Genomic DNA, 19,496 nt, shown 5'->3' on the forward strand with positions numbered 1-19,496 from the left:
AAATGACAGTTACACTTCCAAGAATACTATGTAACTTGTCCAAAAACATTTCTCATTAGAAGACCAACATATTTTGTGGCCTAGTTGAATGGCTAATATTTTGATATCACTCGCTTCTTTGGCAAGAATGCAAATCCTGACTTTCACTTTTCCAACACAAACAAACAGGGTACTCATTACCTTTCTCCTTATTTCATCTTCGAGGGCTGGGCTTCTTGAAGTAGATCGCCAGACACACAGAAGGCTCGGGGTGATGCACAAAGCTAACTTTGATGTAGTCATCTGATTGTATGATGCATTACATGAGATTGCATATAATGATGAAAACAAGTGTCTTATGAGAGCTGTGTTAGTTCTGGGCAGATGGGCTAAAAGCCTAAACACAAAAAAATGCAGTCTTATAACAAGTCATTTTCCTCAGGAATTTGTAGATAAAAAAAAGGAAATACAGTAGTTTTAATGCCATTGACATAATCCAATGAAAATACAGACAAAAGGAGCTGTAAGTCTTAAAAAAAATTCCTATGCTTTTTTTGCTGAAATCACAATGTGTTTTCATTTGGGATAACTTTGTAAATATCTAATTGAACACAGGTATATTAAAAACAGATGTTGTGTTACAGAATGTTCTCAGGTGAGAGCTTACTGAGGAAATTCAACAGCAATTAATTGAAAGCATTGCCCTTCTTTGAAAGGTAATAGTACAAGAATGCTGCCTCAAGACAAGAGTCTAAAGCAGTGATGGAACAAACACATCCCGGGCATGAATACATACAAAAGCGCTTGACTGACTTCAATTCTATAAGCACACACAGAGATCTGCACTTAGTTGCTTCTGACAATATGACGGTCAGACCAGTGGTCAACTGTTCTTGTAGCATGTCTCTGACACCAGCGGACTTCCTCCCCACCGATGTCATACATTCAGAATGTGTACAATATCAACAACTCCATAATAACATTTGGGGAGAAATAAGAACTCAATGACAATGGTAGAGTCTACATGTCTTCTGATTCTGGCTGTGGTGTGTGGGACTACAAGAACCCTCTTCACAATGTGCACTCTTCTAGTGGTTCATGCTCGAGAGCAGAAAATCTTTTTCTCAGACTATGTCGGTTGCCTTCTGAGGCATGTCTGGAATGCAGTACCAATTATATAGAATCACCTCTGGATGTCTCTGGCCTCCTCGTCATTCCCTTTATCAAGAACATCCAGCCACTGATCATAGAGGTCGGTTGAAAAGAGAGTGCCAGGAAAAGCTCGAAGACACTCCTTATAGAGATTAAAAAAGAAGTTATATCAATTTGTTGGCAAATATAGACTTGAGAAATTACAAAGAAAACATTTAATTGCAATATTTCATTTAATCTCCGCTTTTTCTCTAGACGTTCAAACTGTGACCTCCATAGAGTTTGGCCTCTAATTCCCACCATTGTGTACATGCAGAAACGGGTGCTTCCATTTCTTCTGACTTACTCTAGAGGTGTACACAGTCTGAGAAGTTTTGGAAGGGAAGAAAAACCTCATCTTATTGTCTCAATCATCTTTTGGAGGGTAGTTATTATGGCATAGTGGATTAATCTGCTGCCAGGGATGCCATCAACTCTTATCAGAGGGTCACTTCAATTCCTGGCTGCTCTACTTCTGATCCAGCACATTGCTAAAGTGCCCGAGAAAGCAGTGGGTAACTGCCCAAGTACTTGGGGCTCTGCCCTACTTCAGAGACCTGAAACAAGTTTTCGGTTCTGGCTTCAGGTTGGCCCAGCCCAACCTGGGCCACTCAGAAAACATGTGGAAGATTGACATCTCTGTATGAGCATGTGTGTGTGTTTGTGTCATTGTAAGCTTATTTATTTATGTAAAAGATGGAGTTGAAACACACACACACAGAGGGAGAGAGGGAGAGAGGGAGAGAGGAGAGAGGAGAGAGAGAAAGAAACAGAGAGACAGTGAGGGAAACAGAGACAGAGAGGAATCTTCCATACACGAATTTACTCTGCAAATGTCCACATTGAATCCGGAAGCCAGGAACTCCACCCAGCTCTGCTATGTGAGTGGCAGGGACCACAGTATTTGGGCCATCTTTGGCTGCCTTCCCATGTCCATTCGTGGTAAGTTCAACCAGAACCAAGCAGCTGGGACTCAAATCAGTGCACATACAGGTTGTCTGTGTTGCAGGTAGTAGGTAAATGCACTGCGCTACACTGCCAGACCCATACGTGTCTCTCTCTTTCACTCTGCCATTCAAATATATAAAACAAATCTATATAGTCTTCTTTGCCTATATTTTAGCAAAATAGTACAAACTGACAGATCTGCTTATGGGTCATCCTAAATCATATTATGCACTGTGGACATGTAAACATACATACTTCACATTTTGATTTCAGACTAATCCTTTTAAGTCTTAGCAGCAAAGGTTCCGAACCAAATGAACTAAATATACACACATGTACTCACAGAAAATAGGAAGTAAGGACTGGACATTTTGACTATGTCTGTTCCCTGGGGCAAAATACTCTCCTAATAGCCTCATTCTACTTTCCTTTTCACTAGCTCATTGATCAACTCTTTACAAATATAACCAGAAGATGGTGGGATTTATATTTCCAGTTCATATCCCCTTGCTAGCTTTCTTTCCACTGGTCTCACTATATGGCCCATGACACTTTTCAATAGCAGTGAGTGTAGGAAATGCCTCTCAGTAAGTGTTGTGTTCATAATCCAGACATTGCTCACTCATTCTAGTAGTTCTTGAGTAGTCATTTATGTCATATCCAGTTTGGACTACTGGGGATAGAACAGTGAAGAAAACGGACAAAATCCAAGCCCTCTTATACCCTGACTATGTCACTGGCGTCCAATACTCTCCCACTGTAGTTACAGCCTTTGACTGTCTCCCAAGGAGTATGTCCAGTATGTGTGGAGCTCTGAATGATGGGGAAGTCTGGGATGGCTCAGGAGCAGCTTTGTCTGCTGGGTACTTACTTCCATGCACGTGGGGTATGTGTCCTCTCTTGGCTTTCCCTGTGCTGCAGGATGACTAGACGGGGCATGTTGTGGAAGTCACACTGTGAGCCAAGGAGATCATGTGAAGACGATTTGCTGTTGCACCTCTGCTTCTAGGGAGCTCAATGGCAAATCCAACTCCATGACTGTATTTATGTTTAGCCTGGACCAACTCTCCAGGTGATTCCCATGGTATTTATCAAAAATCAGACTCCAAAGTCCTCAGAGGGGTAACCACTATATCTTGTTGAAAAATGGCATCAACTTCATGTACAACAGAAACAACACAAACATGTGACTGTCTAACCTAGTGTATATTTTTATGATCTGAGTGATGTACGTGTGGGCCCGGAAGTCATTACAGAAGTGTAACCATTTAACATGTGGCCAAGCATTGATGGAGGGTAAGGAAAGAGCAAGTGTACTGAGCGTTTCAAAGAATGTAAGGATATTTTTTGTAGTGATTACGGCATTGCCAGATTTTTGTTTCACAGCTGTTGAAATGACCAACAATTCAATTTTCCCTTACAGAAATGTACCTGGATACTTGTGATTTTACCATACAATTTTGAAATACATGTGTATTTTGCATCACCTTGGATTTTAGAATTCTTTGCTCAGGGATGGCACTGTTTCGCAGCAGGTTAACGCCTTGGCCTGAAGTGCCAGAATCCCATATGGTATGGGTGCCGGTTCAAGGCCCGGCTGCTCCTCTTCCGGCCAGGTTCTCTGCTATGGCCTGGGAAAGCAGTGGAAGATGGCCCAAGTCCTTTGGCCCCTGCACCCACGTGGGAGACCCAGAGGAGGCTCCTGGCTCCTGGCTTCAGATCGCTGCAGCTCTGGCCATTGCGGCCAATTGGGGAGTGAACCATCGCATGGAGGACTTCTCTCTCTCTCTCTCTCTGCCTCTCCTCTCTCTGTAATTCTGACTTTCAAATAAATAAAAAAAGAGAATTCTGTGCTCAATGGGCAGAGGCACAGAGAGTGAGACACACATGCACATACACGCACACTGTTCATGAATGAGGAAGAGAGACAGAGAGAGATCCTACATAAATGAATGGCTGCAATATCCAGTTCAGACCCTGGTTGAAGCCAAGAGCATCATCCTTGCCTCTCACATGGGAGGCAAGAACCTCAGTACCTTGGCCATCTTCCACTGCCTTCCCAGATGCATTAACAGGATGCTGGATCAGCAGCACAGCAGCCAGGACTTGAATTGGGGCTCTGATATACGACGCCAGCATTCCAACCCCCAGCATACCCTGCTATGCCAAACACAGGCCCAACATTTTAAAACTTCTAACCTAGCTTTGCCTGCTGCAACACTTTCAAAGTCAGATTCACAAGCTGAGCTTTGTGCTGGGGCTCGTTACTATGTAACTATAACTAGGAGTATTGGCTTAAGTACAATGGAAATGAACATAAGATGCCAACAGTAGTCAAAATGAAGGCAGCTCCAAATAGCAGAGTCCTGACACCACATGTGAAGCAAAGGCATAAGAGACAGGGGAAAGAATGGCAATGAAAAGAATGGAATTTTCTTGGCATTTGTATGTATTTTTAATTCATTTTAAGAGCAATGTTTGCTTATTGTGGAAAACACCTAGAATGGTTTTCAAAATTTCAAATAAAGTTTCTTTGGGAAACTCTGATGTCATTAGGAAGACACTGTCAAATCTGGCAAATGCAGGAGATTTGTACTGGCCAAAATTCTATATGAATAACCAGGGTTTATTTGGAAGATGCTTGGGCAATTATAACTATGCTAGCATAATTCTACATGGAGCATTCAGATGAGGACAGCAAGCATGGAGTCTGAAGACTGGGAAAGCTATCTAACAAGCAGAGTCTGTCCAATGAAGGGAGTAGCTGCCTACAACCTGGAGTTTCTGATGTGTTTTTCAGTTTCTCAGACGCTTAACTGATTAGGCCTATTGCTCTTCTTGAGATGTCACGAGGAATGAAACCCATCACACAGCTTCCATATTGTGCATAGATGATGCCAGAATCCCCCTACCTTTAACAGTGTTGCTAACACAAGTGGCGATTCATTGCCCCAGTCGCCTCTATCTCCTGTGTTAAATCTTTCCTTTAGGGCTATAAATGACTTTATGTCACCAACTTTTTGAAAAATATTCTCTGTCTTTGGCCCTTTCTGCTTGATAATACGAATCACTTCCTGTGGAAAAGAAAAAGGAAAGCTAATTAAAGGACATTTCATATCCACAAGCCCAGAACAAAAGCTAGCCCCCTGTAGAGAAGAGTATGGGAACTGACACAGCAGCAGCTGAAGTGAGGGAAGAAAATTTTGTTCAGTGTCTCTAAATATATGTTCAACCCATCCATCTGATCTGTGTCCACCCACTAAATTGTTTTGAATGCTGGCTTTAACCTAGTTTCCTTTTCAAGGAATGAAACTTGTACACCAAACTTCTCTGCTTCAAGCTTTTAGTGAATCACTCTCTCCTGTTTTACCATGCTGTTCTCATTATTTCCTAGTACTGATGGCCTTTCCCAACTAGGAAAATCTCGTTGCCACACTTGTTGCCAAACTTGTTGACTTTCATGTCCTTCTGCCTCATCTTCATGCCAAGAGGGGAACAGGAGTGTCACAGTCAGGTATCTCCAGGAATCTGTCATCTATTAGGTCCCTTACTTTTCATGAGACCTTGGGCATAGGACATCACCTTACTCATGCTTTCCTTTTATCCATGAATGATGTCACAGTGATGAGGATCCTAGCAACTCCTTCAACTTGTGAATGCTGCAAGGGCTGGGGCACCATCTAGCATGGAACTAACTTGATACATTCCTCCCCACCTCGCAAAAAATGCCCTACATCTAGCATAGTGTATGTAGATGTGCTGGACAATCAATGTGCCAACTCTTAAATGCCCTCCTGGGAAATAACATAGGCCACGTTCTGTGGCTTTCCTCTGACACATTCTCTTATGATAGAAGGATACATAAATGGCAGGTGATCCATCTAATCATCTGAAATACAAACCACGCCCACAGTGAGGGACGTTGAGTTCTAAGTTTGAGTCATCTAGACAAAAAGGAAATGAAGGAACACTTCAAGGAAGAGGCTAAAAGGGGAACATGGGGGGATGTCGACTCCAAGAGATTCAGAAACATTCCTTTTGCTGTGTGTGAGCAGGTGACTGGGTAACATCGCTGAAACCAGCAGAATAAACGGAACGGTTCTTTCTCCTGTTGCCTTTGAAGTAAGACCACGATAACTGAGCTGACTGTTCTTCTTTGAGGTCACATTAAGAAGGCATGTCAGCCAAAGCCAGGGACTGACAAATGATGGCCTCATTTGAAACACTTTTGGATGATGACACCAAGCCCTCAGAACGCTCACTCCTGAGGAGGGCTTCAGAAGATCAAAATGATACCTACCCAGAGTGTGAGGGTCAGGTCCTCAACACCAGACACTCTCAGGAGTGTTGGCACCGAAATAGCAGGAGGGGAGTCCTGGGGCAGGTCATTATGGCTTCTGGTAATGCCCCAGCAAGACAGACAGTTTGTGGGAAAGCCTGAGGAGAAAGTGAGACCATTAGCTGTAGAGGATCAATGACAGATTCTGTTTCCACCCTTTCCATTTGACAGGTGACTGTTTCCAGCCTTAGAAAAGACAGAAACTGATCCATTTGTGGTGTACAAGAGCTTACGATCTGAAATTGGCTAGTACCATCCACGTGACGTTCATGAACTTTTCTTCCCAATTTCCTATAAGCTGGCAGTTAGAATCAGGTGTTTAGCCTAATTGTTAAGATGCCCTAGGCTCATATCAGAGCATCTGGACCTGATGTCCATCTTTGGCTCCCAATTCCAGCTTCTTGCAAATGCAGGCCCTCTGAGGCAGTATGCATGGCTAACAAATTTGGGTTCCTACCTCTCACAAGCACAACATGGAATAAGTTCCCAAATTCCAGCTCTAGTCCTGCCTGTCACAAAGGAGACATGATGTAAATACCAGATTCCAGTTCTGTCCCTGGCCCATGGCCACGGCTGACATTTAGGGAGTGAATCAGAGGATAGGAAACTCAACTCAACTCTTCTCTTCTTTTCTCTCTCTCTCTCTCCTTCTCTTGTGCATGTGTGTGATGGTCTCTCAAATCAAACAATCAATTCATCAACCAGAAATGAAATATAAAGACTTGAGGAAGCTGCTCAGGTTCAATTCTGGCAGTGCTACCTACAGTTTTTGCTTTTTATTTTTTTGCATAATGAGACACCTCACATTGAGTTATACACATCCTCTTAAGTTTACCCAGTGGAGTCAGGTGTCAGAACTCATTTGAAAAGCAAAAAAATACAGTTGACATTCAAACTAAGTGGAGTCTCATAATCTACTTCATGCTAAGTCACCTTTCCCTATGAGATTTCCTGTTTGGTAGTCTGAATGCCCAACCACCAGCAACTCACTCCCATCAAAGAGATCTGCACTTCATGACACAAGCTCCCTGATATCACTCAACCAGCCTCTACCTCCCTCACTCTTCAGGGTTACAAAGCTTAACCTGTTCCCCAGGTGATTTGATTTCACCTTCTTCACTTGGTTCCCAAATGAGTGGCAGGATCCCGTGGGGCCTTGTTCCTTGTGCCACCCTGCCAAGCTATACAGCCTATATTTTAGCTACCCATCAAGCTCTGCCAGCTGAACGCTGAAGAGGAATTTTCCACAGAAAAGAGGATCACCAAGGAAAACATGAGTTTGGAGTATCTACTGCTCAGCTGTGCACGTTTTCTTAAGAAGGCACCTAAACTTTTCTTCTTAAATGACCGATTTATGCTGAATATCATAAAAGGCACCAGAGGAGTCAAGGTGCAGTGTGATAGACAGATGGGTGAAGTTGCCAAAAACAATCTGTTTTTGTTTTTTTGTTTTTTTGTTTTTTTTAAGATTAATTTTGACAGAATTACAGAGAGAGGTAGAGACAGAGAAAGGACTTCCATCCACTGGTTCACTCCCCAGATGGCCACAACGGCTAGAGCTATGCTGACCCGAAGCCAGGAGCCAGGAGCTTTTTCTGGGTCTCCCACATGGGTGCAGGGGCCCAAGGACTTGGGTCATCTTCTTCTGCTTTCCCAGGCCATAGCACAGAGCTGGATCGGAAGAGGAGCGGCCGGGACAAGAACTGGTGCCCATATGGGACAGCTGCGCTTCAGGCCAGGGCTTTAACCCGCTGTGCCACAGCACCGGCCCCCTCCCCAAATATCATTCATCAGCCATCTTCTTGGCATTTCTGGGCCCCTGAATGCATCACCATCAGACAAACAAGGGAGGGCAATCCTCATGGTGCTATATCACTGAGGAAGCCAGGATAGGCTCCAAGATGTGCCACTTCATCAGCCAGTCCAGTTACTCAATTCTTTGGACTTTCCTTTGACTCAACTTGTTTAAGAATGATGCTATCTACACCTCATTGCACTAATATAATGTATTACTCAGCATGGCACACAACTCATCACAACCGTGAAGAGAATTACTTTCTTCTGTAATCATTTACAATCAAATGGTGTAAGGGATCCCACACATCAGTTTCCTCACCCTAAAGTAAACTTTATCTCCATTCTCTTTCTGGTTAGTTAGTACTCTCCAGATAGCATGCAGTCACAAAGTAATCCAACACCAAGCATTCAAAATTCCACCTTTTAAAAGGAGACAAGAAAAAAGCAAATGCCATCTCAAATGCAGGAGGCTGCTCATACATACTACCATATCCAACTCTTTCTTTAAAACAGGCAAGAATACATGGTTTAACTCGTGCGCAACCTGGTACACCTAGGACTCACCTGATTTCATTATTTAAAAATCTATTGGGACATAATCCACTACTTAGTTGTCACACAGCTAAGCAATGAAGCATCATGCTCCATACCTTGATATGAATCTATACATCCAGAACATATGGGAACAGAGAGAGATGAGTGCCATTACAATCTTTCTCAAACAAAAATACTTTCGGTGCTTAGCTGAGGCTTTCATAAGGTACATTATTTACTGAGAGCGCATGCTGCTTCTGTGACCAATGGAAACAGCAGCCATTTTCCATGAGACACGTTGCATAATTCAACAAGCTCACTTCAAAAACACTGAGCCTTTCTGACACTCCTGGCGATACTTCTGGTGGTGGCATTCTCTTGCCCAAATGGGGGTTGTGGATGTTTACAAAGTTCAGATTCACAATCTTGCATAGGAGCAACATTTATAGAATATTGCTATATGCTCAAAATTACGACCAAAAACACATTTATAAGCTATATAAATCACAGAATATCCTCACAAGAAAAGTACGAACACCATTCACAGTGGAAATCATTATATTCTTGCCACAATATTTCCCACCTTACTAAAAACTGTTCTTCAGAGAAAGGTCTCTCAAAAGAATATTGACAAGTAGGGAGAGACTGGAAAGCAAAAAGCTGAAACATCCCTGATCGTAACTGTTCAGTCCATGTCTGGTCTAGATATGCATCTGAAGCCTGGAGGAAGTCAGCATGCCGTGGGCATAATGAAGAGATCAATTCAGGAAGCAACCCCCTAGCCACTTCAGCCCAAGCCAGAAGAGATCCAAATTCAATGCCACAGTTTCTCACCATCCTGGAGATCTTCCATATAAGGTAAGTCTAAGGCATGCAGTACATTGATTACTTCCTGCTCTCACTCCAGGTTCAGGGTTACCCTCTGGAATGCTTAGTCTTCATTTCCAGGCCTTCACACATGATGCTCTTCATTGTAAAGATTTATTTGTAATACAGAATAACACACAGAGAAAGACATCTTTCATCACTTTGTTTTTTTCCCAAATGGCCACAACAACCAGGGACAGGGCTGGAGATTAGAACTCCACCTGGGTCTCCCACATGCGAGACAAAGGACCCAGGTATTTGGGTCATTTTCTGCTTCCTTCCCGGGCACATTCTGATAAAGCCAGCGAGCTTCATCCGAACTGGGAGAGCCAGGACTCAAGCCAATGCTCTGATGTGGATTGCAGGATGCAGCTTAACCCACTGTACCATGATGCCAGGCCACAAGAAACTTCTCTCTACAGACACATAAGTTTGTGCATGCATTATTTTATGGAGCAAATGCTCAGGGTATCCAGAGGACACAAAAGTTCTAATGTAGAAGAACCACCACAATCCTCCTGGAAGTGAGATGGGTTCTGACTTTGAACAGTTTCTCTAAGCCTGGTTCTTGGTGAGTACTGGGTCCCTGTACTTATGCACACCTCCTCCCTCATGGAGAACAGCTCTCTGTCATGAATTTTTTTCTCAGGAATGCATGGATGAGCAGAGAGCAGAACCCTGCTGGAAATTAGACTTACCGCACCGGCGCTGCCTTTTAGCCATGTGCCTGGGCTTCAACACGAACTGGATCCCTCCATCAGACAAGATCTCCAGAACGGGATCCTCCATGCTCAGGGCGGAGGTGGACTTCCCCGGTTCCTGATTATGAAAGGCAGCTCGATGGTAGCTTGCTTGGATAGCATATGGACACTCATGCCCTAGGCAGAGAAAAATCTCAATACACATCAGGCTGATGGTGACAGGTATGATCAAACATGCCTTGTTGTCAGTGTGGGTACAGCACCGGGGACAGCTCAAGTTCTCCTGGGGCTTCTGCAAGGAAGAGAGCTGTGTCTTGGGAGTGAGCATCAGGTGTGCTCTCTCTGGGGAGGCACTGCATAAAGCAGGCACCCAGGCAGAGGACCTTTCCAACGCAAACAGAAGTAGTAGCCCATTGCCTAGCTTAGAAGACCAAGATCCCTCAGTGCACTGCACACTGATGACTTGTTATTTCCGTTGTAAAGTAGAAGGCCTGCTAAAATCTGCCTTGACTCCAACTAGATTTTTAACGTCCTCATATGAGTAAACATGAGTAAACATCAGTGGTCTGCATTTTTTAAATGATTGGGCCATATATGTCATGAGTTGCTGTAATCTAGAATCTCTCTCCCACGATGTTAGATCATGAAAAGAGACTTCATTTCTCTGTCAGTTTTATAGCCTGTGATTCTCAAGAGCACTGGGGCCATGGTCTGCTGTTACACTTCCCTCCTACTTTGGCCCTCTCGGGAGCCCCTCACAGCTCACTAGCTGAGGGAGTGCTGCAGAGTGTTAGAGACCCAGAGCCATCCTACCAACTGATGTTCACGGAGTACATGTAATGTCATTGCTTTCCTCTCTCATTTTTAAATTGCTGGCAACCCAAGAAATTGTCAAGATCCTCTGCTCCTGGTGGGTATTAGCAATTGGGATGTCCATGAAGACACCTCTGTCCCACATTGGACCACCTGGTTTGGTCCTTGATCATGGATCCTGACTGAAGCTCTCTGCAAATGCAGATCAGACCCTAAGATGCAGAGCTGTTGTCTTGAACACTGATGTTCCTGCCACTCACGTGCAAGACTGGACTGATGACCTGCCTTCTGGCTCCTGGCCCTTGCCCTAGGACACCTCCAATCTTCGTGGACCTTTAAGGATAGAACTAGCAATTTAACATTCTGTGTCTATTTTTGCCTCTCAAAAACTAAACTTCGAACATGTTTTCACGATTCTGTGCTGTCAAAGGGATTTTCTTTTCAACAACAAAGTGAAAGCTCCCTTTATTCAATTTCTGACATATTAGTTAAATTTTCCATTTCATGGGACATTAATACCCTGTTCAGAGCAAGAATTATAGCAACTTGTCTCTTTCATGGTAAAAGAAGCTTCTACAACTGCAATATTAACAAAACAAAACCATCGGCATAACCAGGACAGAAAAAGATGATCAGGAACTGAGAGCATATTAAACACACATCCATAATGACCGCTAGGAGTCACCAACGACAGATACACTCTTAGGATTTCTTGGAGCCAGTCACAGTGCATGCCATTGTTCGGGTCCAAATCATCCTCCAGAAAAAACATTTTACATAAACAAATGCCATCTACTCAATAAATTCATTTACAGTATTTGATTTGCACACTAACTCTACTGCTATCTTTATTTTAATTTTTTTTTATTTTTTGACAGACGGAGTGGACAGTGAGAGAGAGAGAGAGAGAGACAGAGAGGAAGGTCTTCCTTTTTGCCATTGGTTCACCCTCCAATGGCCGCCGTGGCCAGCGTGCTGCGGCTGGCGCACCGCACTGATCCGATGGCAGGAGCCAGGTACTTATCCTGGTCTCCCATGGGGTGCGGGGCCCAAGAACTTGGGCCATCCTCCACTGCACTCCCTGGCCACAGCAGAGAGCTGGCCTGGAAGAGGGGCAACCGGGACAGAATCCGGCGCCCTGACCAGGACTAGAACCCGCTGTGCCGGCGCCGCAAGGCAGAGGATTAGCCTAGTGAGCCATGGCGCCGGCCTCTATTGCTATCTTGTTACAAAGATGTCAAAATTAAGGAGAAACATCATAAAATAGGTGGTTGGCTTTTGTCCTCAGATGTATTTAGCAATTCCTGAATTTTGAGACTGACAAAGTACATTCAGAAAGAACAGAAACTTTATTTTCAAATTTTGTAAGTGACTTGAAAACATTATAAATTACACATTAGTTCCTTTACATGACTGTTGAAAGAAGAATAGGAAGATTGCCCAGGTAAGTAATACTGTTTGATTTTCATAGAAATCACCAGCATTATATTACAAAGTCTATGACAAATAGTATGCCTCCCTTCCTTTCCAGGGCTTGTTTCTGTGAGAGACACTGAAACACATGATGATTCATGAATGGTCTCTTCTTTATATAGGTTAATTCAACAACTATTTTAGGAGAAGTATAATGTTTTTATCAACAACCTCAAGATCAAGTGCTAGAAAATTCAACAAAAAGAATGGCTGAACTGTACATGTTTGTTCATCAAAAAACCTTTTAGGAGTTTGAATGTGATTATCTTAATTTTTAATCATGCTCAAATAACTTCTTGACATAATTTCACAATAAATATATATGTGTTTGCAGATGACATGCATGCATGTATACACACACACACACACACACACACACATTCATAAACACAGGGGAACCAGAAACTCCACTAAAAGACTACTGGAACTCATAAGAGAGCTTGGTAAAGTTGCAGGATATAAAATCAATGCAAAAAAGTAATAGACTTTGTGTACCCAGACAATGCCAAGCCTGACAAAGAACTGGTAAGATCAGTCCCATTCACAATAGCTACAAAAATGTCAACACCTTGAAATAAACTGAACCAAGAAGGTGAAAGATCTCTACAATGAAAATTATTGAGCATTAAAGAAATAGAAAACAGAGAAAAATGGAAAAATCTTCCATGTTCATGGATCAGAAGACTTATCATCATAATGTCCATATGACAGAAAGAAATTTACAGATTCAATGTGATCCAATGAAAATACCAAAGGCATTCTCCTCAGATCTAGAGACTATGATGCTAAAATTCATACAGAAAAACAAGAGAGCCCAACAAGCTCAAACAATACTAAACAACAAAAGCAAAACTGGGAGCATTACAATACTAGATTTAAAAGCATACTACAGGGGCCAGCACTGTGGTGCAGTGGGTTAACACCCTGGCCTAAAGTGCCGGAATCCCATATGGATGCCGGTTCAAGACCCCGCTGCTGCACTTCCAATCCAGCTCTCTGCTATGGCCTGGAGAAGCAGCAGAAGATGGCCCAAGTCCTTGGGCTCCTGCACCCACGTAGGAGACCTGGAAGAAGCTACTGGCTCCTGGCTTTGGATCAGCACAGCGCCGGCCGTTGTGGCCAACTGGGGAGTGAACCATCGGATGGAAGATCTCTCTCTTTCTCTGCCCCTCCTCTCTCTGTGAAACTCTTTCAAATAAGTAAATAAATAAATAAATCTTTTTTTAAAAAAGCATACTACTATAATCAAAACAGCTTGGATCTGACACTAAAATAAATACATAGATCAATGAAACAGAATAGAATCTTCATAAACCAATCCAACATGTACAACCAACTAATCTTTGGACAAATGAGCTAAAATCAATACCTACAGAATGGTCAGTATCTTCAACAAATGGTGCTGGAAAGTTGTATATACATGTGCAGAAGTATGAGGTAAGAACCCTACCTATATACCTATATACCCTATACAAAAGTCCACTCAAAATGGATCAAGAATCTCAATCTATGACATGATACCATCAAACTGCTAGAGAACATTGGAGAACCTCTGCAAGACACTGGCATAGGCAAACACCTCTTGAAAAAGACCCTGGAAGCAAGGAGATCAAAGCAAAAATACACAAATGGGATTACATCAAAGTAAGAAGCTTCTACAAAGGAAACACTCAACAAAGTGAAGAAGCAACCGACAGAATGGAATAAAACACTGGCAAACTATACAACAGATAAAGGATTAAGATCCAGAATCTATAAAGAGCTCAAGAAACTCAACAACAACAAAACAAGCAACCCAGCTACAAAATGCTCAAAGGACTTGAACAGGCATTTTTCAAAAGAGGACATTCACGTGGCCAAGAGACACAAGAAAAATCCTCAGGATCACTAGCTACCAGAGACATGCAAACAAAACCACCATGAGGTTTCACCTTACCTTAATTAACTTGGCTTTCATGCAGAAATCAACAAACAATAAATGTTGGTGAGGACGTAGGAAAAAGGTACCCTAATACACATCTGTGGAAATGTAGATTAATACAGCCATTATGGAACACAGTATGAAGATTCCTCAAAAACAGGAAAATACACCTATCCCTATCATGTGACCCAGCCATCCCACACCTGGGAATTTACCAAGGGAAAGGAAATCAGTGCACGAAAGAGTTATCTGTACCCCCATGTTTATTGTCGCTCAATTGCACAATAGCTAGGATATAAAATCAACCCAACTGTCCATCAACCAATGACTGGATAAAGAAAATGTGCTATATACATACTATTCAACCACAAAAAAGAACAACATTCTGTCTTTTGCAAGAAAATGGATGCATCGGAAAACCATTATATTTAGTTAAATAAGCCAGTCCCAAAAAGACAAATATCATATGCTTTCCTTGATCTGTGGTACCAAATAGAGTACAAAAATTTAATGTATATGAGTAAAATTCACATTTTGAGATGTGATTATTGTTTAAAGCCCTTGTCTGTAAATAATAACCTGTTCCTCTACTATTTAGAACAGTGTTGTTGTTCTTTCTTACTACTGGTAAATTTTTTACTTAGTGGAGGGTTAAGCATATGATTTTAAAGTAAACTGAAAGTATGTTATTATAAAACTTAAAAGAAAGAATAAGAAAGGAAGGAGGAGGGAGAGTGGTATACTTGGACATAGACCTGACAGATTTTGCAAGACTTAAAAATAGAGATTACCTATGAGACTAGAAATGGAAAGGGGAATACAAACCAGTATATGGGCATCAATCAAATGTTTGGAGAGATGAAATTCGACCCCATTTTCATTTCATTACAAAAAAAGAAAAAAAAAAGGACTATTCCAAGACAGTTGTGCTATCCACATGGAAAAGCAGAGAATAAAACTTCAGTTTCTTTTCCAACTACAACTTAAATTGCTGTATGAAGATATGTTGTCAGGCACCCAGGGTAGAGTATACACTTGGCAATTCCTTTTATAAATGAGTACTGACTACATGAGGTTGTTTTCTCCCTTGTAAAGATATTTAAGCTTAAGAACAAACAATGCATAGTCTGGAAATTAATAGTTACCATTTTGAAGCAATACATTTCATTTTTTATTTTGCTGGACACTTACCGATGAGCGGGTAAGAGGTCTTTCTCTGGTTTGAATAGACCCACAATTGGTAGTCCATTTCTGAGCCCTTAGAGACAAAAAGAACTAAGTATCACAAGTCTTTGTCAGGGCATACTTCAAGGATGTATTTCTTTTGTTTTTTAGAAAACTTTAATAAGTATAAATTTTGAAAGCATTTTCCCCCCATAACCACCCTCCCACTCGCAAACCATCCCATCTCCTACTCCCTCTCCCAACCAACTCTTCAGTAAGATTCATTTTTAATTCTCTTTATATACAGAAGATCAACTTAGTATATACTAAGTAAAGATTTCAACACTTTGTACCCACACAGACATACAAAGCATAAAGTACTGTTTGAAGATAAGTCTTACCATTCATTCACATAGTACAACACATTAAAAACACAGATCCTACATGGGCAGCAAGTGCACAGTGACTCCTATTATTGATTTAACAGTTGACACTCTTATTTATGACGTCAGTAATCACCCGAGGCTCTTGTCATGAGCTGCCAAGGCTATGGAAACCTCTTGGGTTCACAAACTCCGGCCTTATTAGACAAGGCCAGAGTCAAAGTGAAAGTTCTCTCCTCCCTTCAGAGAAAGGTGCCTCCTTCTTTGATGGCCTGTTCTTTCCACTGGGATCTTACTCACAGAGATCTTCCATTTAGGTCATTTTTTTTTGCCACAGTGTCTTGGCTTTCCATGCCTGAGAAACTCTCATGGGCTTTTTAGCCAGATCAAGGATGTATTTCTTTAGCATTTCTACATTTCCAAACAAGAAAATAATTGGGACCAGTGCCAATGCTATTCGAGTTAACAGGACTGACCGAAATAACTTCGGTCCCTTTCTGAGCCTCCAAGACTACACCCCAGATTCATGCCATATGACTTTTGACAAGGATCACAATGCTATTATCCCAAGTGACCTAAGGAATAAAGAATCATATTTATGCCACTTCACTAGTAAAGGTAAGTCTAATCCTGATCATTCCACTCTCAGCTATCTCCAGTCTCTTTGAAGAATGCTGTGTTTTACTGGATTTAGCTGGCTTTCTATCATCTACACAAGAGACCTGGATTAAGTTCTTAGCTCCAGGCATCAGCTCTACTGCTGCTGTAGGCACTTGTCGAGTGAAACCATAGACATAAACTCTTCTGTCTGTCTATGTCTCTCAAATAAAACAAGTTTTTAAAAAAGACATGTATGTGGTGTGCACACACATTCCCCGAAGAGCAAGCTTTCATTCAACTCTTATCTTGCTCTTTAATAATTTATTAGAGGCACCAGATATATCATTCCCTGAATCAGCATCTAAGGCATACAGCTTTTATGCAGGTGTTCTTCATGTCCAAATTTACAAGGAGTGAGATTTTAGCATGGTGGTTTGAAGATGCCTGAGACTCACGCCACAATAGCTGGGTTCCAATCCAAGTTCTAGGTCCTGATTCCAGCTCCCTGCTAATGTGCATTCTGGGAAGCAGCTATGAATTCTCAAGTAACTGGGTTCCTGCCACCCACGTGGGGTACCTGAATCGTACTCCTGCATCCAGACCTTAGCTTCAGACCACCCTTAGGTGCTGTGGGCATCCAGAGATTGAACCAACAGAGGCGAGCACCCTCTCTATGTATTTCTGTGTCTTCCTCTCTCTGTGTCTGTCTTCATCCCTCTTGCTATCTCTGTCCTCTCCGACCCTCAAAAATTAAAAAAAAAATTCAACTAGACATGTCTATTAGGTTTGTGTACACTGAGATGATAGGTGTGGGATTGGAGAAACCAGAATATACAGAAATAGCAATCCAACAGACAAGGTTATTAGGAAGCATGTAAGATATTTTTGTGTGTATATATATATATACATTTATATATATACACACAAAAAAAATAAAATACATGACAATAGCAATCTGAAATTATACTCCAATTTCATTAAATTATGGCTTTCAGTTCACATGAAATTTAAAATCGGAACAGAAGAGCAATACCCATACATAGACAAATACATCTCCGACGTTTTCCATTCCCACATGTGCACATGGTTCTGGGGACAAAATATATTGCTGCCTACAATTGGTCTCTTTGCCCGGAACTGTATTTTACAAATATACACTGTAAGCATGTGTGCATGTATCTGGATCAAAGGGAAAATACATTCATCTCAAAAACCAAAGTTGTTATTTAACTCAAAGTATCTTTCAGATTACTTACACTTAATCCTAGCACTGGTAGTGCCATATGGATAACGTCACTCACTGTGTCTAAATTGGTAACTGTTATAATTCCAGACTGTAAAAGGGAAAAGAAGAAAAAACTGCTGATACAGGAGAATGTTAAAGTATATGGTTACATAATTATGAAACTCTTGGTTTCAGGGTAAAGTTTGAGTAATGACAAAGCAAAATACATATGAAGCACCAAACCTTAATGATAACTGATTTTTATTACTTTACGTAACACAAAGCCAGAAGAAAGAATTTCAATTAATTAACATGTTTCTAATAGAGGAGTTATGATACTAAAAATATAACTGCTTAGGCCCAAACAGAAAGAACCTCAATTCAGAAAGAGCCCAACACCCAAAGACTATTTCCATCATGCAGGGAATAGTTCAACAAGGAGTCAGTCTCTCTCCTTCTCTTGATGAGTTGTGTTTTTATGTTTAGATTGATTTCTTTGCATACCATATATTCAGTCCTCGTCAAATGAGAGTAAGAACTGGCTCTCACAGGCATTCTTGCTCCATAAACCACTATGTAGGGAATACCTTCTCCTAGTCAGATCACCCTTTTTAGATTTTCATTGTCAAAATGTATTGAGACCATGAACCCAGAATTCAAGGCTGAAAATTCTAGACATCTGAGTTCTTTTTTGAGATACCCATAGAATTTTAAAACTGTACATGAACACTTTCACAGAATTTTTTAAGGAAAAAAACTCTTTTGAAGGATTACTCATCTTTTTCCAATTTATCTGGTTTGTAACATAATGGATTTTCATGGTATATGGAAATCATTAAATTCAAAATAAGCAGTACAAGGGTATGGGCCTTCTTTTCTGGTCCTGTTCTCTCTATGAACACATAGATGGAGCTGCTTATAAGCATGTAACTTAAACTATTCAATAATTAGAAAATATGGAAATGAGTTTCATTTCTTTTCCATATGAGATGTTACTCCATATATAACGGCCAGGGAAATGTGACCAGATCTCTAAGAGTTTCATATGAAAATTATGCAACAAAAGCAGCTATGTGCTCCAAGACATTAAAACAAATGTGCTGAAAATGAAAAAAAAAAATTAAAAAAAGTAGAGGCTGTCCCAGCACAAAAACAGAAGATATTTCAAAATGGGAACTTTAGCTGTGAAAAATATCTGAAAGAACAATGCAGTGGGTGGACTAAAAAGCACAAGTGAGATGGCAAATTGAAGACAATGAATTTGAAAATACATCAATTGGAAACAGTCAGTCTGAAAAAGGAAGAAAGGTATGATTGAAAAAATTAGAGCTTACTGCCCTAGTCCAGGAGAAGATAGTTTTTAAAAAGTGGAAAGAGTGTAGTCTCAGGGAAGAGTTGGGGAGAAAATGCCAGAGGAAACTCTACCAAAATTAGAGGGACATGGTGGACCTCCTGTGGATGGCACGGATGCCCACAACTTGGGACTCCAATAGCCGAGAGCCTGCCCAGCAACCGAGAGCCTACGCACTGGCATTGGAAAGTGAGGTGAGACCAGACAGTA

At 41.4% G+C, this 19,496-nt stretch overlaps 1 protein-coding gene across 12 annotated transcripts in view; it reads right to left on the minus strand.

Annotated features, from left to right (window-relative positions):
- Window positions 1–19,496, minus strand: part of LOC138843592 (rho GTPase-activating protein 20) — a 102,550-nt gene that overhangs the window by 61,043 nt on the left and 22,011 nt on the right. For 6 of the 12 annotated variants that reach the window (XM_089302154.1, XM_089302155.1, XM_089302157.1 and 3 more), the window contains 7 exons: window positions 17,967–18,044; window positions 15,755–15,821; window positions 10,354–10,533; window positions 6,419–6,555; window positions 5,031–5,192; window positions 1,167–1,273; window positions 181–376 (listed from right to left, as the gene is read on the minus strand). In XM_089302154.1, coding sequence (XP_089158280.1) covers window positions 181–376; window positions 1,167–1,273; window positions 5,031–5,192; window positions 6,419–6,555; window positions 10,354–10,533; window positions 15,755–15,821; window positions 17,967–18,044 — 927 coding nt within the window. The other 6 variants (XM_089302156.1, XM_089302163.1, XM_089302165.1 and 3 more) reach the window with 6 other exon arrangements.

Source organism: Oryctolagus cuniculus, chromosome 8 (genome assembly GCF_051225735.1).
Source record: "Oryctolagus cuniculus isolate XC-2025 breed Fujian yellow rabbit chromosome 8, ASM5122573v1, whole genome shotgun sequence".
NCBI lineage: Eukaryota > Metazoa > Chordata > Mammalia > Lagomorpha > Leporidae > Oryctolagus > Oryctolagus cuniculus.